The following is a 19,671-nucleotide window of genomic DNA, read 5'->3' as shown; positions in this document are numbered from 1 at the left end:
GGATGTTGGGTTTATTTTCTGTTGTTTTTTTAATATTTTAAAAAGTGGTCACCATTAACATGAATTATATTGGATTTGGCTGCTGAGCCATTTACCCCTGAAACTCCAGCAGTGTATTCGTGGACTCAAACACTTCACCCACCACCTCCATCACCATAGCGGTAAGTAGATAATGAGTGAATTTTCATTTTTGGGGTGAACTATCCCTTTAATGAGCTGCATGAATGTAAGGGTGCGTGTACACGTTTGACCCCGTGCTAAACTGCCGCACGCCGCCCCGTGGACCGCGTGGGTGTGAAACCGCCCCCCATCCCCCCTCCTCGCCTTCACGCGAGGCCCCGAGAGGGATTTGAACCCCTCGAAAACACACATGTGCGCACATATATTCACAGCGAGGAGGGAGATGGCAGCGGGACTGACAAGGTGAGAATCTCATGTGAATGGGACAAATAGGGGGTGTCGGAGTGAGGGGTGGGGGGCTAAAGAGGTGCTTTAAAGCCCCGGAGGGACCCCCAGCAACCTGGTCCCCTGGTTGTTTACGATTGGAACGAGGGAGAGAGGGATGAGTGAGGGAATGGGCTGGTTTCCCTTGGATCAGCTGAATATTCCTCGTCTTGATTGCCGGAAACACAAATCACCAGAAAGCAACATTTATTTCCTGATCTAAATCAACAGCAGACAAGTCCCAGCAGAGTGTGGAATCATTAGCAGTTGTGTAGATGGACGAATTAAAAAAAATATAATAAAAAAAAAAAAGCAAGAGAAAGATGTTTGCTGGTTTTGTTTGATCTGTGCAGAATAAAAACTGATCCATGTTTCCTGCGAGAAGCTTCAATCAGGAAAACTCTGACTTTCTCCTTTCTGACACTTTTTTGATGCTAGAAAATTCAACTTGGACTAATTCGCGTTTTTGCCAAGATTTGATCTTCATTGCATTTCCCCTCTGTAAACAGAATAGAACAGATACGATGAGGATAATTCAACACCACAGTGTCACAGCCCTGAAATGACTTTTTGTGTTCAGTTAATTAAGGAGAGGATTTGATAATGATGATTTACAGCTCCAAATCTCCGTTTTCCTCATTAGTTGGCAAAACAATATTAATCAATATTTAAAGTTGTCTGGTGCTGAGTAAACGAGTTTGCTCTGGATGCAGCTGCAGCAAAGACACGAGGATGAATTGTGGCCCCTGGTGGAAGATATTAGGTTTCTGAGGTGTCAGGTGTAATGTGATCAGCACATTAGTTATTGTTGTAAAGGTGAAGCTGCTTTTCCAAACTAATGACACACACCAGCCAGGCCCCTTTTTAAACTTCCTGAAATGACAAACAGGTTGTAAGCGTCTTCAGGTGAAGGAGAAGGTTCTCACTTCAGGATCTGGAGAAGATGAGTGAGGGGCTGCATCTTTTCAAAGGTCACAGGGAACTGCACACTGGTCTGGAATCAGTGGGAGAGTTTGACACTGAGACATTTGCTCCAGTGCAGAATTAAAATGATGAATTTGAGATTCAGTTAATGGGATAAAAGTGAAGTTGGTGTGTGTGTGTGTGTTTGAGTGTCTTTTAGGTTAAGGTTAGGGATAAGGTTTTGGTTAGGCTATCCAAGTGTGTGTGTGTGTGTGTGTGTGTGTGTGTGTATGTGTGTGTGTGTGTGTGTGTGTGTGTGTGTGTGTGTGTGTGTGTGTGTTTGTATGTGTGTGTGTGTGTGTGGGTTTGTTTTAGGTTGATGTTAGAGATAAGGTTTTGGCTTTCCACACTGATTAGAAGTAAATGCAAAATGTGTGTGTGTGTGTGTGTGTGTTTGTGTGTGTGTGTGTGTGTGTGTGTGTGTGTGTGTGTGTGTGTGTGTGTGTGTGTGTGTGTGTGTGTGTATACAAAAACTTACCAGAGCAGTTCCTTCAGCACTTGATCAAAAGCCGACAAAAATGTAATATAAACACACACCTAAAGTAGTTATTTCCCACAGTAAGTTAATTAGTTTGCACCTTAATATCTGAAATTATCAAATGTTCTGCTCCTGTGAAACAGTCTCTCACTATTCCCAGAAAATTGCAAGAGTAAAAAGAGAAAGAAGTGATTTTACCCTTCATTAAATCTCATTCTCCTCACAGTCAGTGTCTGGAAATACTGAGGAAACAAAGTGTCTCCAGTGTTTGGAGCCAGGGATGGTTTCTGCCTCCAAATAACCAGAGATCTCCAGGGAGCAGCTCTTCTCTCTGGAACTGGGAGGACTGGGATCAACTGTCTGAGCTCTCTGGATCACATCCAACACCTCGTGGGCATCTCACACAAATCATCCACCTGATCATCTGAGATCTAATCACACGTTACTGGTAATCCTGTTTGAGATTTAGAAAATATCTGCAGGAGAGCAGCTAATTTGTCACACTGCATTATAATTTCATATTGGCTGTTTGTACAAAATAAAAAAAATCAATTCAAGTGAAGTTAAGACATTTGGATCCTTGTAGAAATAAATTTGATTATTTTGTTTTATTATATGTTGTTAAAATGTCTTTCTATGGATTGTCACCCTCAACATATTACAGCTTCTCCTCCTCATGCATCTCATGTCTCTTCAAGACTGTTTCTTCCTGGCCTCACGACTTTTTACACGATGTATTTCTGATAGATGGATAAATAAATAAATAAATAGACAAATAAATAAATAAGATTATCCCCGCGGAATTTAACTTTGATTTATTTTTTCCATACAAATTATTTTTTCGATAAGTCGATAATTTCCACAGAAAGCTGAGAAGCAGCCTCTTCATTTTATTGCGACAAAAGCACAATCACAAAAAAAACAATAAACAAATTACCTCACGAGTATTTCGATCCATAATGAGTTTTCAAGAGGAGCGCGTGAGGTGCGAGCTTGCGCGCGTGTGTGCGTGTGTGTGCGTGTGTGTGCGTGTGTGTGCGTGTGTGAGAGATATGAAATAAATCAGAAATCATTCGTCATCCGGGTAAAGTTACAAAATCAACAGGGTTTATGTGAGTACAGTCACCAACATTGTGCAGAAAGACATGAAGTGCATCACAGTCGCTCCTCAGTGTAAAAAGTTCACATCAAACTATCCCAAAAACTTTCACTTAGTTGCATATTGGTCAGTGGTCGTCCTCTCCTTGTTGTTGTTTTTTAAGGCATGTTGATCAGATTCAAATAGTTTTTGAAACATGGCGTTCACCTCACGCAAAACAAAATACAAATAATAATAAAACCAAAAACCGTTTCACTTCCAATGCTCGACTTTCAGCTGCAGTGAAATATACAATGAAACAAACTTTCAATGTTATGGGAAATCCACATATAGGGTCACACTGTTGAATTTTACAATATCTTTTTTTTGTTGTTATAATATATTATCCACATTCAAATTGACGGACTTGTTATAAATAAGCTTAATTAAATAAATAAATACAATAATCATAATTTTACATTCACCTCGTTACCACACTATTTACTCCAAATACAAATGCATTTAATATTTTTTACCTTTCCCCCCCCACCCACCTCATAACTTCAATTCATCACATGACACCATCCAGGTCTCCTGAACACATGCACGTCTCCTTTTTCTCCCCGTAATTAATGTCGTGTAATTGTCATCGTTTTAATTAGATATTAGATGATGAGAAACGCCTTGAGGAAATAGACATAAATCATTTTTTTATAAGCAAAGATTGCATTTAGCTGCCTTGCATAGCTCAATTGACCTTTATTGCTAACAGAGTGAGTCTCTGAAGTCCAATCATGTCTCAGCAAACTTCAGCGGTGAAGTGAAACCTCTGGATTCTTCCTCCCCGGTGGTTTTATTTACTTTTATTTTAATTTTAAATTGTTATTTAATTTAATAACATTTAAAACGTGTCAATATCTGCAGGTCTGCCATTAACACACAATTATAACATATGTTGATTCACTGTGGCTGTAAACCTGCATCTTCAACAAATGATTTTCTATTCGAGTTGTTGTAGATTTGATCGTTTAAATGTGGCACTTTAACATTTTATCTTTTTTCATTTTTAAACGAATCGGAGGAACGTCCCTCGCATCCAGATCGTTTTACTTCGTTTGCTTCGAATTCCTGTGTGTGTCTTTCCTCTGCCTCGTACCGACACACATTGAGTTGGACACAAATTGAGAACAAGTGGAATCATCACATCTAATTTGCTGGATTTTACCGTGTTTAAAAAAAATACAAGACTGAACATTAAAATGAAAATGACTCGTTAAAATGGGCATTTTTCGCAGTGCACCAGGAGTCCAGTTCGTTCCACTCTCGACATCTGCGCGGGGGAAATTGCATCGCTTCTGAAACTTGAACTTTGTCCAGCTGATTGATTAATTGTGGAAAGAGCCATTAACTTCCCCTTGTGCTTGGAAGGACTGGCCGCGGACGTGCAGGTCGTAGGGAAAACGGGCCTCTGGGGAGACGCGGTACATGGAGTTGGGCGCAAGAGCCGCGCGCCCTGGCGCACCGCAGTAGCGCACGCCGTAGTGGCCGCTTTTGCTGTAGTCTGGCGGCTCCTCGTTTTTCATGGAGAAAATCCCGTTAAAGTTCATCGGAGGGCTGAGCTGGCCGTCGAAACGCGGGCTCCCGCTCTCCGGGGACGGGTTCTCGTAGTAGTGCTCGTACGCGCCGCTGTAGCTGTAGTGCCGGAACGTTTTGGCGCTGCTGTCCAAGCTGCCGCCGCTGTGGCCCGGGGGCGTGTTCACGTCTGTGCCGGGGTACGGGTACATGGCGTCGTAGGGCGACCTGCTGGAGAACATGACCTCTCCGTTGTGGTCCGTGAGGAAGTTCCTCGCGTTCAGCTGCAAACAACCGGCCACCAAGTTGGTTGTGGGCTGAGATAATCCTTTGCACAAAGTCTGTACGAAGGCGAGGAGGTCCGGTCTCTTGCCTGCGCTCAGAGTCTCTGACAGGGCCCAGATGTAATTTTTAGCCAGTCTCAGCGTCTCGATCTTGGACAGTTTCTGAGTTTTGGAGTAGCACGGCACAACTTTACGCAGGCTCTCCAGCGCGTCGTTCAAGCCGTGCATCCTGCTGCGCTCTCGGGCGTTGGCTTCATGGCGCCGGTGTTTGACCCTTTCGCCCGGCTCCTTGCCGGCCTTCTTTTTCCGGGGGCCTCGCTTTTTTGGGAGCCCGTCCTCGTCCCCGTCGTCCTCCCTCTCGTCGTCCTCCCGGTCGGTGAGGTCGTCCTCGGCCTCCCTCATCGCGGAGTTGGACCTGTCCAGGCTGTGCTGGCGCTCCTGCTCCAAGCGCTCAGGTAAACTGTCTCGGGGATAATTGGCACCGAACCGCGGCTCGCACATCATGTGAGGTTCCTCGAATGGCAGTGTCAACATGTTCCTACAGAGATCAGAGCAAAAGAAAAACAAAAAACATAAACACAGAGCAAACCCCCTTGTCATCTGAAGGTTGTCAGTGAATTACATGGTGAGAGGAAACCAACCAAGGCCAATGTCACAGTGTAAAGACGCTCAACTTCACTGCCTCTGCACTTTTCTTACAATTCTGTGATGCCACCATAGGCTCGCTCTCAACCAAAGTGCAGATAAAACCCTTCTCCAAAACATTTGAAGGGTGTTTAACTCTGAATATAAAAAAATACACACATGCATCGAAACAATATGATGCAAATGGTTCTCACCTCTGGTCAGCGTGCGCCCTGCATGGTCCCGAATAGCTCCTGGGAATCTGCGCTGCTGCTTCTTCTTCTCATGCAAACCACAAATTAGAGGAAAAAGCTAAAACATAAGCACCCAACCCCTCTCTCTCTCTCTCTCTCTCTCTCTCTCTCTCTCTCTCTCTCTCTCTCTCTCTCTCTCTCTCTCTCCCTCCCTCTCCCCCTTCTCTCCCTCTCTCTCTCTTTGAGGAATGACACTCATGCCAGCAGCGGGTACCCGTGCCATCTGCCGCTGACGTCTTGTGGCAGCCGAGACCACGTGCTCAGCGTCCCGCGGGACCTCCATTCCGCTACCGATCATCTGGCAGCTCCGGTAATGGGCACCGGGAGGCCCGCGTTTACCGTCAGAAACACAGACCGGAGAGGGATAACAACGACTATCCAGCCTCTTCTCCCCGCATGTGAGAACAGATGAATTCATGTCTTTTTATCTGGGAAAAAAATGGAGGGATGCGCAGGAGGAGAGCTGCTTCTTCCAGGCATCTCAACAGGTGAATGAGACTGAGTGAAGTGGAAAAGAAGATGATGCATAAGCAAATTAAATAAGATTGTAAAAAAAAAATAGAGTGAAGCTCAACAGATCTGGATAAATAATCTGATGGGACATTATAAATGTAATGGAAAACAATCAGAAAAGAGGTTTTAAGTTTAAAAGAACACAAGAGGGGATTTCAGTTGTGTTGCATATTAACCAGATGGTTCTATGATATGTCTTCATAATTTTATCCCTGACATATCTCATGCACATACAGCTATGTGAAGGCTGCACATGTGAAATTCACACCGAGAGACCTCCCCTGATTAAATTACATTAAATTAAACCAATTATAAATGGGGAGCTGCAAATAAGGGAAATAAAAAGCCATGTCAGGACTATAGAGGATTTCAATCAGGAAGAAATGTAGTTTTCTGCAGTGTTAACCCTCATGTTCTGTTTTTTTGGGCAATCAAATATGTATTTTCATGCACATCCCTTACAGTCATTTATATTTTCACCATCTTCACCTCCACAAGAAATGACTCCATCAGCAAAAGTCTGTTAAAGAGATTTGCAAACATTCAACTGAAACATGTATCTACAGCAGCCTCAGTGATGATTATCTTAACTAAACTCTTATCTTATCAAAATCCAGCATCTCTCCCTGAACTGTAAACCGAGGTGTATGGTCAACAAACAGTTTCATGATTTTGAACAGATTTGAGCAGATCCCGAAATACTCTCCTATGAGTCGACCTGAAGGGAAGTTATACAAGATATTTACTGTTTATTTTACAGCAACATGTTTGGTCTAAGGAAAAAATAGCTATAGCAAAGACAAAAGTTGACTTTGCAGTCATTTCTTTTGGCACATGGAACAATAAGGTCTCAGTGGGATTTAAAAAATGTAGGAATCTCAATTAAATACAAGTGCTAACTGAATGTTTGGCATATTACGTAATCTAAGGCAACTTATGATTATTTTCATTATCGAGTAATTCGCGGACCATATTCCATGTTGATCAATTGGTCTCTAAAAAAAGTCTGTCACAGTTTCCTTGTTGACAGCATAAGAAACCGTCCACAAGTCAATCTCAGCCAGTTTACTATGGAATAACAAACAGAGAAAACCAGTGAATCATTGAAATCTAACCCTGTTCATCAGTTAAGTCACCGATCGATTGACTGATCGTTGCAGCTCCACATACAATAGAGCAAAAGAAATTCCACCAGGCGCTTTGCATGCAGAGGATGGGCATACCAGAGGGGCGTGTGCACAGTGTTGGTACCTCAGGACCGTAGATATTAAGTACACCCCGTGGAAAAGGCCCAGTGGCACGCTGCCAAATCCACACAGGGGCACAGCTGGCACTCGATATGGGTATATGCCCTCCTCAGTTATGTGGAACGCACACACAAGTGCACACACACACAGACGTGCGCCTGTGAATGACCTTGTTGCAAGGAGAATCAATTAAAGCGACTTATCATTCTGTATTGGACATTACAAGACATCGATCAGCAGTGTGTGTGTGTGCGTGTGGTTGTGTGTGTGTGTGTGTGTGTGGTTGTGTGTGTGTGTGTGTGTGTGTATGTGTGTGTGTGTGTGGGGGGGGGGGGGGGGGGGGCTGCAGAAGGTCTCAGCACCTTCATTACACCTAAGAGTGTCAATGACCATGTGAAGGTAAAGTAGCAGGTGACACAGAGACAATGACAGCGTGCACACAGTGGTGAGTGTGTGTGCATTTAGTGTGTGAAACATGTAGTGTGTGTCTGTGTGTGTATGTGTATGTCTGTGTGGACAAACACTTACTGTACATGAACACCCCAAAATAACAAAAGGAAAAAAAACAAAAACAGTCCTTTCATTACAGCCCCCCCCTCCACCAAAGAAAATGCCTCAGCTGGTCTGCTGATGGTTCTGGTCGAGCACCCACAAACACACACACACACACACACACACACACACACACACACACACACACACACACACACTTGCATCCGATGAGTCAAACTCCCCATCTCAGACTAATCAGTTGACTGCACTAATTGCAAATGCAAATATGCAAATTTATATTAATTAATTACTCCACTAATTAGTTCTCTTGTCTTTTCAGGTAATAAATCATGGTGTGGTTGAGAGAGAAAGAGAGGAAGGGCGAGAGAGGGAGAGAGAGAGAGGTGCCAGTGATCTTTTGTCTGCTAGGAGATCGTTGTTTCAGGTCTGAATCGGATGCTCCGATGTTTCCGGGACTCGTTTTTATCTCGGTCTCCTCCTTCGAGATAACTCAACTTTTCTTGTTTTTGTTTTTTTCCCTCTCCACAACAATTCAAGGCTAGTTAATTATTCCAGATGATATTTTATGTTGCTCACTCGAAGGGTGGAAGCCTTGTAATCTGAGAGGTTCTAACAAATCGCAGGGGTTGGTAAATCAGGCGTCTCGCTGACTTCTTGCCTGTCAGCTCCTTTAATTATCACATTATCAGCTTTTATAGACACGCCGCGTGGTGTGGAGCTGCAAATGAAGGCGCCGCCGATCGCACGCTGAGCTGCAAACGTTTCTCAATTGATGTCAGCATTTAAAGGGAGTCAGTGTCTGGATGATGAGTGCGAGGTGAGGTGGTGGAGGGGACGCTGACAGACTATGACACGAGTAGGTCCCAAAGATCCATTCACCACTCACCTCTGGAGTTCAGGTTCCTCAGTTAAAACCCTGTGAAGCAACGGAAGCCTCCAAAAATAAACTTGAAGGCGAAGATTTTTTTTTTTATCCTGACACTGACTCTGTAATGAGGACCGAACTGTTAATTTCTACTTTCTCAACAATCTAACAACTCTCCCCTATTTATATTTGCATTGCTTTACACGAAGGCGCAGGAAGCAAATAACCCAACACGAAAACACAAATCCTAAATGAGGAAGTGTTTAGGCGGGTTCCAGATACAACTGCGAGCATTTCACTTTGAGTACCTGTTGATGGCTAATGCCCTGATGAATACCTCGGTTGCGGCTGTTAAACAATGTCAGATCCTTGCTCTCACACCATAAACCTGCTGTTTGCAGATTTATCGTCTTGTTTATGATGAAACGTTCCCGAGTCTCTGGCAGTTCGCTCTTTCTCGACACCTCCAGTGAATTCGCTCTCGCACTCCCGCCCAAAACCAGGCTTCAGTCTTTCTCTTTCCTCCGTCATTCATCCGAGTGTCTTTTTTGTTTTAGGAACATAGAGATCTGGAAGAATGAAAGCACACGTCTCGACAATAAATACAAAACACACAAAATTACCAACCCTTCACTCATATTTATGTACTGCAAATTTTTTCATGGTAATATATTATGGGTAAAAGCTGAGTACTGCAGATTTCACATAAGTAAAAGTATATAAGGAGGAATGTACTTAAATACCCCAAAGTAAATCAGAATCAGAATCAGAATTCTTTTTATTGCCATGTATATTTGCACATACAGGAAATTGCCTTGGTGTGGTTGGTGCACTGAACAAATAACAATATAAAAGCAACAATAGAACAACAATTTATACAGTAAGACAGTTATAAACATACTCATAATACATGAAAATGGCCCATGTGAGTGTTAAACTCTGAATATATGTCACAGTATAATATTCAATTATTATTACATATACAACAACATGTAAACCTCTTTCCCTACATGGAGTTTGTATTGAATTTTACACGGTTGTCTAGTTTGTCGACGTCCAGACTGCTGCTTCAAATTAAACCTGGATTCAAACATGTTGTGAAACCCTCTTCGTCTCAATCCGGTGTCGCTTGGTGAGACGTGAGGACGCATCCGACGGCCTTCGCCCACAGAGACTCACGTGCAGCACGGCGGCGAGGGGAGCAGTGCATTGTGGGACTGATTACCAGAGGCCAGGTCCTGGACTAGTGTCCTCCAGCTGTGATGTTCTACCCAATTAGAAACTCCATATGCTGCCCCACTCAGCTGCTGAGTGGCCACACCTCCCACCCACACAGGTGGAGCAGCATGTGTGTTTGTGTGTGTGCGTGTTGTTGCCTTTGTTGCCTGTCAACACAAACTCACCACTGGGAAGTAAAAGCAAAGTTTCTCTTGTGCCGGTTCGTGCTAATGTTTTTAAAGCGTTCACCGATATTCAACACCTCGAATTTAATTGCACGAGGAGGTCCACGACTGCAGTGCTCTCCTAATCCCAACCCAGCTCCTCACACACACACACACACACACACACACACACACAGAGTCACCGCTCCTGTGATAAGAAACACACAGGTATTTAGGTGGGTGGCGCAGAAATGCTAATAGTATTAAAATATGGGGGTATGAATAATGGATATGTTTTTGAAAATGTATAATGTAAAGATGTTAGAGCTTGTTTTTCAGACAGAGATGGGATGCAGACGTGAGACGTTGCTGGAGGCAGCCGCGTCTCTTTCAAAGCACAATCTGTTCGCGCGCGTTCAAAGTGGCTGTGACAATCTGTTCGACTCCAAAGTGATAAGATAAATAAAAATGTGTCAGATATCATATTTAAGTAAGAGCCACGTCTTCAGTTTTGTGTGCGTGTGGTGTATGGTATGTATGATCGACTCCGACAGCACTAACCTGCAGTGACTACACAGGACATGCCAATGTACACACAACATTTACATTGGGAAAAAATTCGGAAGAGGCCGGAGTTAGCGAAAAAAAAAGTAATGAAGTAGTTGTAGTTTAAAAGTGTGTTTTTTTGTTTTATGCATGCTATTTTAGCGACACGACAACTTCCACCACATTTTTTCACGGCAGCTCAGGATCCACCCCCCCCCCCCGAACATGAAGCTGAGATGATTGACGTTGCCGCGACGTCTTCTTTTTTTCTTATCACCTAATCGACACTCTGGGTGTTGGTAAGACTCCTTTTCTCCTCCTTTCCTCATCAGCTGTCCTCGACTTCCTGTTGTCCTGCTGGGTTTCAAACCACTTCCCAGTGAAATCCAAAGCGGTTTTATCAGTGTGAACCAGAAATGCTGCTGAAGTTTGGTTCGCGTCGGGAAATATCAGTGGGAGAGACGAATATGAGAGGTGAGTGTTGGTCACACACACACACACACACGTTTGTACTTCTATCTTCGTGATGAAACTCATTGCTGTTAACCATCCAAATGTTTAAACCTAAACCTAAATCTAAACCTAAACCTAAACCCTTACCCTAACCCTAACCCTAACCTTAACATTAACCTAAATCTAAACCTAAATCTAAACCTAAACCCTAACCCTAACCTTAACCTTAACCTTAATCTAAACCGTAACCTTAACCTAAATCTAAACCTAAATCTAAACCTAAACACTAACACTAACCCTAACCCTAACCCTAACCTTAACCTTAACCTTAATCTAAACCGTAACCTTAACCTTAACCTTAACCTAAACCTAAACCTAAATCTAAACCTTAACCTTAACCTTAACCTAAACCCTAACCCTAACTCTAACTCCAACTCCAAAGCTAACCCTAACTCCAATTCCAACCTTAACCTGACTAAGCAACGAATCCTCCCTCGGACGAGTGGAGAGAAATAAGAATAATAAAATGCTATGATTTGTTCGTTTAACTGTAATTACAGAGTCCTTTAATGAGGGTCCATGTATCTGTAATTTCAGCATGTTAAAACTGCATTATTATCAGCTTAGGAGAACCACCCGAGGTCCTTGGATGGCCCGTGCACCACTCTGTTGATCAGGCCCTGGATATTATTGTCATCACCTAACCCTAACCCTAACCTAAACCAACCCTAACCCTAACTCCTCCTGCTTCCAGTCCTTAATTCCTGTTAAGAACGTGAACAGATACTTCAGGAAAATGCTGAACTAGATTTACAAGGAAAACATAATAAACGTGTCAGAGGCAAACGGGCGTGTCACTGTGAAAACATGGGCCTGATACCTTTTATCGGAAGAAAGAAATCAGTTTCTCTTTTCTTCATGAATTCTTCAGTTTGACTGAAATCGCAGCTGTAAGAAGTTTAGTGGTTGAAACAGTTGATGGTTTTTGATGTTTACTCAAAATGAAAGATGAAACGAACTGAATTGATAAGAAGCAAATCTCGTGCTGGTCGTTCAGCACAGCTCCAGCGTCTTCTTCTCCCCTCTAGGAAACGCCACTGTTAACGTTGGAAATATCTCACCATGACACCACGCCATCTGTGTTTAACCAGTTTTAGCGAGAACAAGCAACATGTCGTCCTAGTGTTTAATTGGTTTGTGGTTGTTTTAAAGTGAAGACGGATGAACGGCACCTTGTGAATAGAGTCAACACCACAAAGGAAACGAGAACTGATGAATAAAGCTCTCAAGTTGGAGGAGTGGGTAAAAGTTATTTTTCGGCCAATTTCTGTCATTCTAGTGAATTTCTGATGTAAAATGTTGCTGAAGCAGTGAATCATCTATATTTTATCTAACAACTTATATAATCATCAGTTTTTCTGCAGAACCGGATTCTACTTTTGAAGAATATTTAGATTCTAGTACTTATTGCACCGAAATATGCAAAACAACTAGTAACTCTGGCTGTAACATTTTTTTTTCTTAATTAAATTCAACTAAAATCTCTACAAGAAGAAAACATTCTCAGTTTCTTCACACTCTCTTTATTCCAAATGAACTCCAACACAATTTGTTTGTCGGAATATTTTAATATTAATCGATACTTGAGTAGAGATTTCCATTTCCACAGCAGATCTGTGTGTGGACGCATCAGGGAGCTCGACGCCCTGCGCGACTTGCATCATCTGCTGAGTGTCACAGTGCCGCTGCCAGGACGCGGGTCTGCCCTGCCCCCCATGCCCCCCCGAGGTGGTTACAGTTGGCAGCCTCGACTCCTCACCTGACAGGCTTCCAGGAAGTGAACCACTTGGCTGCCAGCAGAAGAAGCTTCCTCCTGTTCGGGGGTCAGCCCCGAGTCAAGATGAGGGAAGCTTGGCTCTTTAAGAGTTGGGCTGATTCCCGGACACGCGAGCAGCTTGTGCCACAGGGGCCTTTGATTCTGGGCTCTCCATCAGTCACTTCTAAATGGAGCTCTGTGCTCTTTCCAGTATAGACGGGGGTTTCATTTTTATTAAACAGCTTGATGTGTAATGTCTACTTTACACGCTGCATGATGTGCACGTGTGTAGTTAAGTGGCATTAAGTGGCAGAACATGCTGTCACTTCTGGTTAACTTAAGAGGATGGATTCCCAGAAGGTTATTCACACAACAATGTCAGAGCGTCAGACTGTATTTTGATCTTTGCTTTAGATCTCAAAAAATATGAATCAATTAGTGAACCACAGATTCACTGTTTGATTTAATCTTCCAGACAAACAGTAAACGATTTCCTTTGTTCCAAGATGTTAAATGAGACATTTGACAGCTTTTTCTCTTGTGTGACAACAAACTGAATATCTTTGCGTTCGTGAAACTTATACATTATACTTTATTGGCTTTGCTGCCTTCATGGCCTCTGCACTTCGTCGGCATGTTAACAGGAAAATAATTTGTATAGATACATATATATAAATATAATATACATATAAATATGTGGGCTGCCGAGTGTTTCCTCCCACAGGTGTTGCTATTTTCCTTTTGATGAGGGAAAGCAAACTCATTAGCAGGTCCAGGAAGCGTCAGAGTAGCAGTTCCCGCCAGTGGCCATGTGATTAAATTACAGAGTGAGTCTCAGGGAGCCAGGTAATGAAGGGACAGGGGCAGCGGATGCCATCACTCCCACCTCCTCGTCCTCGTCCTCCTCCTCAACCCTCCTCCTCCCCCTCCTCTTCCTCATCAAGTAGCACTGGAGCTCAGCCCAAGCCTGGGACAGGAGGTGGGGTGGAGCACAAATACCAACACACACTGCACAGACAAACTGCATATGCACATGTTGTTTTTCTTGGGCTCCGAATCCATGTGTTAATGTACAAACTGATAACCAGGAGAAGAGTCGCACAAAGTAAGAGATGGAGTTTATGAGTCTGTAAATCAGACTCTTTCGTGGCAAAACGATGGAACCACCACAGGACACACATATGTGCCGATCCGAGCAGACTCGCCTGGAGTTAATACAGCAAAAGAAACTTCATTTCCACGTTTGACTTCCGAGCAGATCCACTATTTACCAGAGTGATGACCAGAAACTAAAGTTCAGTAAATCAACAGTGAGCCAATAATAAAAAAAAAAAACACAAATCTCACTCTGTAGCCGCATCAAATCCCTCAATCGAGCCCCAAAATAAGCATTAAACGCCCTTTAAAATACTGTTGATGGCTTTTGGTTACAGGCAGTCCCCATTCTCATGCCTGGCAATGGTCTTTTATGGCGAGGGACCTAATACAAGATTTCTGTTCTAGTGCAAACACAGTGGCCATGGGCACCAAGGAACAGCTGCCGTATAATTGAATTAACATTCGCCTTCTGCTCCAGCACTCAGCGCGGTGCTGAGAACTCATACACATCCCTCCACCAGCTCCATCAACCTGCCCCATGAATATGCATGCTACTCCAGATCCAAATGCGTTCTGTGTCTAATGTTTGTGGAGTTGCTTATATGGCGGATAAAGAGCTGTACGCTGACGGTCTTAGGAGGGTGACATGGTGTACATCGAGTCCATTGATCACTTTTAGTGGCCCCGGGGCCTCGGAGGCTCAGAGTGATGCTGCCGCAGCTCCGGAGGAAAATGAAGTCTAACAGAGACATCTAGTGGATTATATCCGACTGTGGGACTTGTTAGGGATGAATGCATGAGACATTCTGTTGGATATAGCTTTTACTTCATTTTAAAATACAATACAGGTTATTATTATAGACATAATGACTTTAGTGCTCTTCAGAGATTTATGATTTCTTTGTAAATCTAAAAAGAACCATCAAACATTAAAAAAAATCTATATTTGGGCCTTAAGCTGTCAATCCAGTATTTAGTTTGTCAATATACTGGTTAAAAGACGTGTGATATGTTTTTAATCTACATAAAATACTTATCTGGAAAGTTTTTGAATCGAATGAGATGTGATTTTGAGATTTTTTTCATGGATGGACATCTGAATAAGTCCAGTGGCCAAGAGCTATACACAGAGAGACATAGAGGTATAATAAATTATCACAACCCTTTTATCCAACTTGTCTTCAGGGGAGACATTTGATGACATCATCTGTGGGAACTGTTGGGTTTCTCTATTCAATTTTAAGATCTCGACCTTAACATGTCATGATTTAGTGCCTATAATTGAGCTTAATACCTTTTATTCATTCATTTCTGCCTAGATGTTGCACTTTGTTACCTTGTTTAGATAAGTGCTTTACAAATAGTTATTTTCTTCTATTGAAAAATGTGATGTCTCCTGATCCTGTGTGGAAAATAAAAATTCTGCTCTATCTTGAATTTCTCAGTATTGTCTTTACTGATACTTTCACCTCAGCAGCATTTTTTAATAAAAGTCTGACCTACACCAAGATTATTGATAAAGACCTTGTAGTTGCTGAGATCCACATGTTGGAGCAGGGTTCCGAGAGAAGAGCCCATGAAGATGTTTGTCATTTCTGACATTTTGTTGACTACAAATTGAGTTTGTGTTAAAATGTTTAGTCTATGTAAACTGGTTATTTTCTTCTGCTTTAAAAAGCCACAGGAGACATTATTCAACTATTATCCCACACTGAGCCGTTCTTCCCATGACATTTACATGGATCTGTATGTGAAGCTGCTGAAGTTCCCCTCTAATGTGAGCAGGTGAGCTGTGTTGCTGTAGAAATGAAGACAGGCAGACATGATCTGAGCCCTTTGAGTCCGGATTTATTGATACGACTGTGCAGTCACAGAGCATGGTGGCACACGCGGCCGCCTGGCCGGCATAGGACAGTGACACACACGCATGCATGCACACACATGCACACACAAATACCCACTCACTCGGATTCACTCTGTCTTACGGAGAATAGAAGGTAAACCTGAGGTGGCTCACTCCCGTCCACCCTCAGGTTTTGTATTTGTGTGTTCCTCCACTCTGCTGGTCAGTGGACACGTTTGTAATTTTGACAAAATGTGAGAACTTGGTGTTTAAAAATCTGTTTGTTTTTTTTTCCAATTTTGTTGGTGGTGAAATTTTTTTACCCAGCTTCATGCAGTCCACTGTATCACACTCTCTCTCTCTCACACACAAACACACACACACACACACACACACACACACACACACACACTCATCGATAGAGCAGATCACAGTGAGGAGATCAGAAATGCACATTGAGTAATTTTTAAGCAGTTCCACACACACACACACTCTGTCTCTCACACTCGCTCTCTCTCTCTCACACACACACACTCGGTCTCTCTCTCGCTCTCTCAAACACACTCACTCGCTCTCTCATACACACACTCAAACACACACACACCACTCGTTCTCTCTCACACACACACAGAGGCTTTACATCCATCTAACCTCAGTGAGTAGAACAGTTTGAGATCAGAGATTAATTCAGACTAAACGAGGAAACAAAGCAAGAAACAAACAACAAAGAATGTGTTCCATAGTAACCGTTACAAAACACCACGTTTAGAAGTCTTAAATACAGCTATGTCTCTGATTACGGTCGGTATTAACTCCTGCTAAATATTCACACAGTCGGCCGTCACAGCAGCAAGTGAAAGCAAACCACGAGACTGTACACGTGTTGGTCCCTTGGTACAGGAGACGCTGCTTTACCAAGCGTCACACAGGCTGTTGTGAGGATGCACTAAGTTTAGTTTTTGTTCTATTACGATAAATTGTAATTTTCTATGATAGTAACTCAGTTGGGACCTTTGACCCACTATGAATGTTTCTGAGTTCGTAGCTGGTGGAGCCAAAGACATCGAACAGATACACAGAGTAGAGACAAAATGAAAAAAGAGAAAGAAGTTACATGTCGAAGACTTTTTCACATTTGCGTCTTTCGAGTCCAAAATGGGAGAAAAACAGTCCAGTAGAACAAAAACAAACAAACAAACAACACAACGCTATCGAGCACAAAACAGCGGAAAAACAGATTGTTCCTAAATGAAAGAGAAAAGAAATATACCATGAAATATACCATTATAAATACTATACTTCTGCAACATCAAAGCGTGACTTTACAAACAGATTTTCCAACAGTGTCTAAAATAAGTGTTTACACAACACTCCTTTAGTGTGTAGTAATGAAAGACGATATTAACTAGATTGTTGGACTGTTCCTGGATCAGCACAGATTCCAACGACATCACTAAAAGTTTGTTTTTCTACAGTTGTGGAACGGAGAGTACACGTAGAGGCACACATTCAGCCAGCTGGCCTGCTAACCACCGACTGTATATTTTAGGTAGAAAGTAGCATCGCATGACAAACTGCTTTATCCCAGCATGGTACTAGTGTTCCTGTTAGAATATAAAAATGGGGAGTGTGTATTAAAACAAAGAGGTTAAAAAATAATTTGTTGGTTCCTATAGTTTTATACAAAGTTTCAGGTGTTAAATTGTTTACCCTTTTTGAACCCGATACATATTATACATATTAGAATGTGTAGCAGTAGACACGTGTACTGTATACTTAAAAATAATATGCCAGGAACGGGGTCCTGGCACTGTTCATTTAGGGAATTTCAAAATAAAAGTGCACAATTTTAGGGGAAACACACCTATAATTTATGCAAATACTGCCCCGATTTGCTTCTTCCACTTCCGTGTATTAGGTTTATAACATAAGCTGAAGCGGAGCTGCGGGGGGGGGGGGGGGGGGGGGGTTCAATATGTTACATATGCACAGTAAGCAATATTTGCATCTTCTATACACAACATTACAAGCCTTTAAAAACCTGGCAAACGACCAAGAAGCAGATACAGTTTGTACTCAGCGTCGGATGCGTCACGAGAAGCCTGATGGGTCGAGCCGGCTAATAGGTGCACGAGCACACTGTAAACACAAGTCCATTCAACATTACACCAACGATAGGATGTGGAGCTGCCGTGACTTAACTGTGCCGCGAAACGAAAACCAGAAACATGTCTGAGACTTTTTATTCTAATTCAGCGGCGACGCTGATGTGTTGCTACAGCTTCAATACACGTAAGAAGGCATCGAGAACAAGAAGTGATTGCAGGAAGAGATGACACACACGCACACACACACACACAGTGAGGATATAACACACATCTAGTGCAGGATTCATGAAGGACAAATGCAGAACAAATGTAACAACAAAGAAAGGTAAACAAAAAGATTTTAAATATTAAAAAATATCTTCAATGCATTTGAATGTGTGATATGTCTGAAATGCAAAGGGTTGCATTCGAATATTTTCCACTACAATATCTTTACATTACATCCAAAAACAATCTGGATTTTGGGATTGTAGAATCGTAGGATTTCTACTGATTCTCAGATTCATACATGTACAAACATATTTACAGTGCAGACGACAAGGACACACAAAAACAAAAGGGAACCTGACTGCATGGAACACAAACGCACATCGTCTGATGAAAGCACTGAGAAAGTAAACGTGTGAAGAGGAAAAATGAGACACAGCTGGTGGTGAAAAGGTTTTTGCCGTAGTCTCTCGATCGGGTGAGACTCCCAGCAGGAAATCCTATAAAGGACAATATTTCTCTATAGAGTAGGTTCGTTAATTTAACCCCATTGTACTAAACACAAACCCAGACAGTTTACATTCTGTGTGGCAGCTGTAAAAGTCCCTTTTCATGTGCATTTATCCTGCATTTTCCACAATAAAAAGCACTTCTGTTTTAATTTGAAAGGACGAAAAACAAATGACTGTAACATACTTTGTTTCTAAATAAACCAGCTTTTACTGTGTGATGCTTGAATCTAACAAAGGAGTGCAGAGAGAGACAAATAGAGTAAAAAGTGAGATTTGTACGATGGCTACATGTCTGTGGATGTGTTGGGTAAAAGATTGGCAAACTAAAAAACGTTTTCAGTGTCAGTCTTTTAAAAAGGCTCCTCTCAATCCCCCTCATCACTTTAAGATCATTGAATCTTCTGTATCGTCTTCATCGATGAGCAGAGAGGGAGGAATCATGCACACGGGCGGAGCCAAAGACTCTGCATACAAGAGCGTTGGAGTGTAAACACAGGAAAAGTCAAAACTAGTCGTCATTAGGACACAAAAATGGAAGTGAAGGTGTGAGTTTCTTGAAGCCCTGAAGAGGGCGACACAGTCCAACTGATGGCCTTCCCTCTGAAGTGGGTCTGGGCGAGCTCCCCCCAGTCGAGTGAGAAGAACAGGTTCAGGGTCCGGTGATGCTGTTGATTATCTACAGCTCGACTAGTCCATCGCTACCTCTGCTTTGAGACAAATATTATATTTAGAGACAAAAAGAAGAGGCTGACGTAGAGAAATCCACATATTTCCTATGATTAATATGATAACTTCAACATTTTCAACATACAAGGGAAGGAAACTTCTGTTTCACTTTTTAAGTCCAATAAAAAACGTCAATGGTCATGAG

At 42.4% G+C, this 19,671-nt stretch overlaps 2 protein-coding genes across 2 annotated transcripts in view; both read right to left on the bottom strand.

Annotated features, from left to right (window-relative positions):
- Nucleotides 1–4,348: 4,348 nt before the first annotated feature.
- On the bottom strand, nucleotides 4,349–6,115 carry neurod6b (neuronal differentiation 6b). The gene is given in 3 exon segments (XM_053437931.1): nucleotides 4,349–5,358; nucleotides 5,676–5,984; nucleotides 6,037–6,115. Coding segments are annotated over 3 exon segments (1,398 nt in total).
- A 12,287-nt stretch (nucleotides 6,116–18,402) lies between these two features.
- The window catches only part of pde1cb (phosphodiesterase 1C, calmodulin-dependent b), a 69,991-nt gene continuing 68,722 nt past the window's right edge, over nucleotides 18,403–19,671 (bottom strand). Inside the window, exon 19 of the mRNA XM_053438953.1 lies at nucleotides 18,403–19,507. Within this exon, the coding sequence (XP_053294928.1) occupies nucleotides 19,488–19,507 (20 nt within the window). The 3' untranslated portion in view covers nucleotides 18,403–19,487. The remainder of the gene's footprint in view (nucleotides 19,508–19,671) is intronic.

Source organism: Pleuronectes platessa, chromosome 13 (assembly GCF_947347685.1).
Source record: "Pleuronectes platessa chromosome 13, fPlePla1.1, whole genome shotgun sequence".
Lineage (NCBI taxonomy): Eukaryota > Metazoa > Chordata > Actinopteri > Pleuronectiformes > Pleuronectidae > Pleuronectes > Pleuronectes platessa.
The sequence above is the reverse complement of the archived record's forward strand: the minus strand, read 5'-3'. Positions and strand labels throughout refer to the sequence as shown.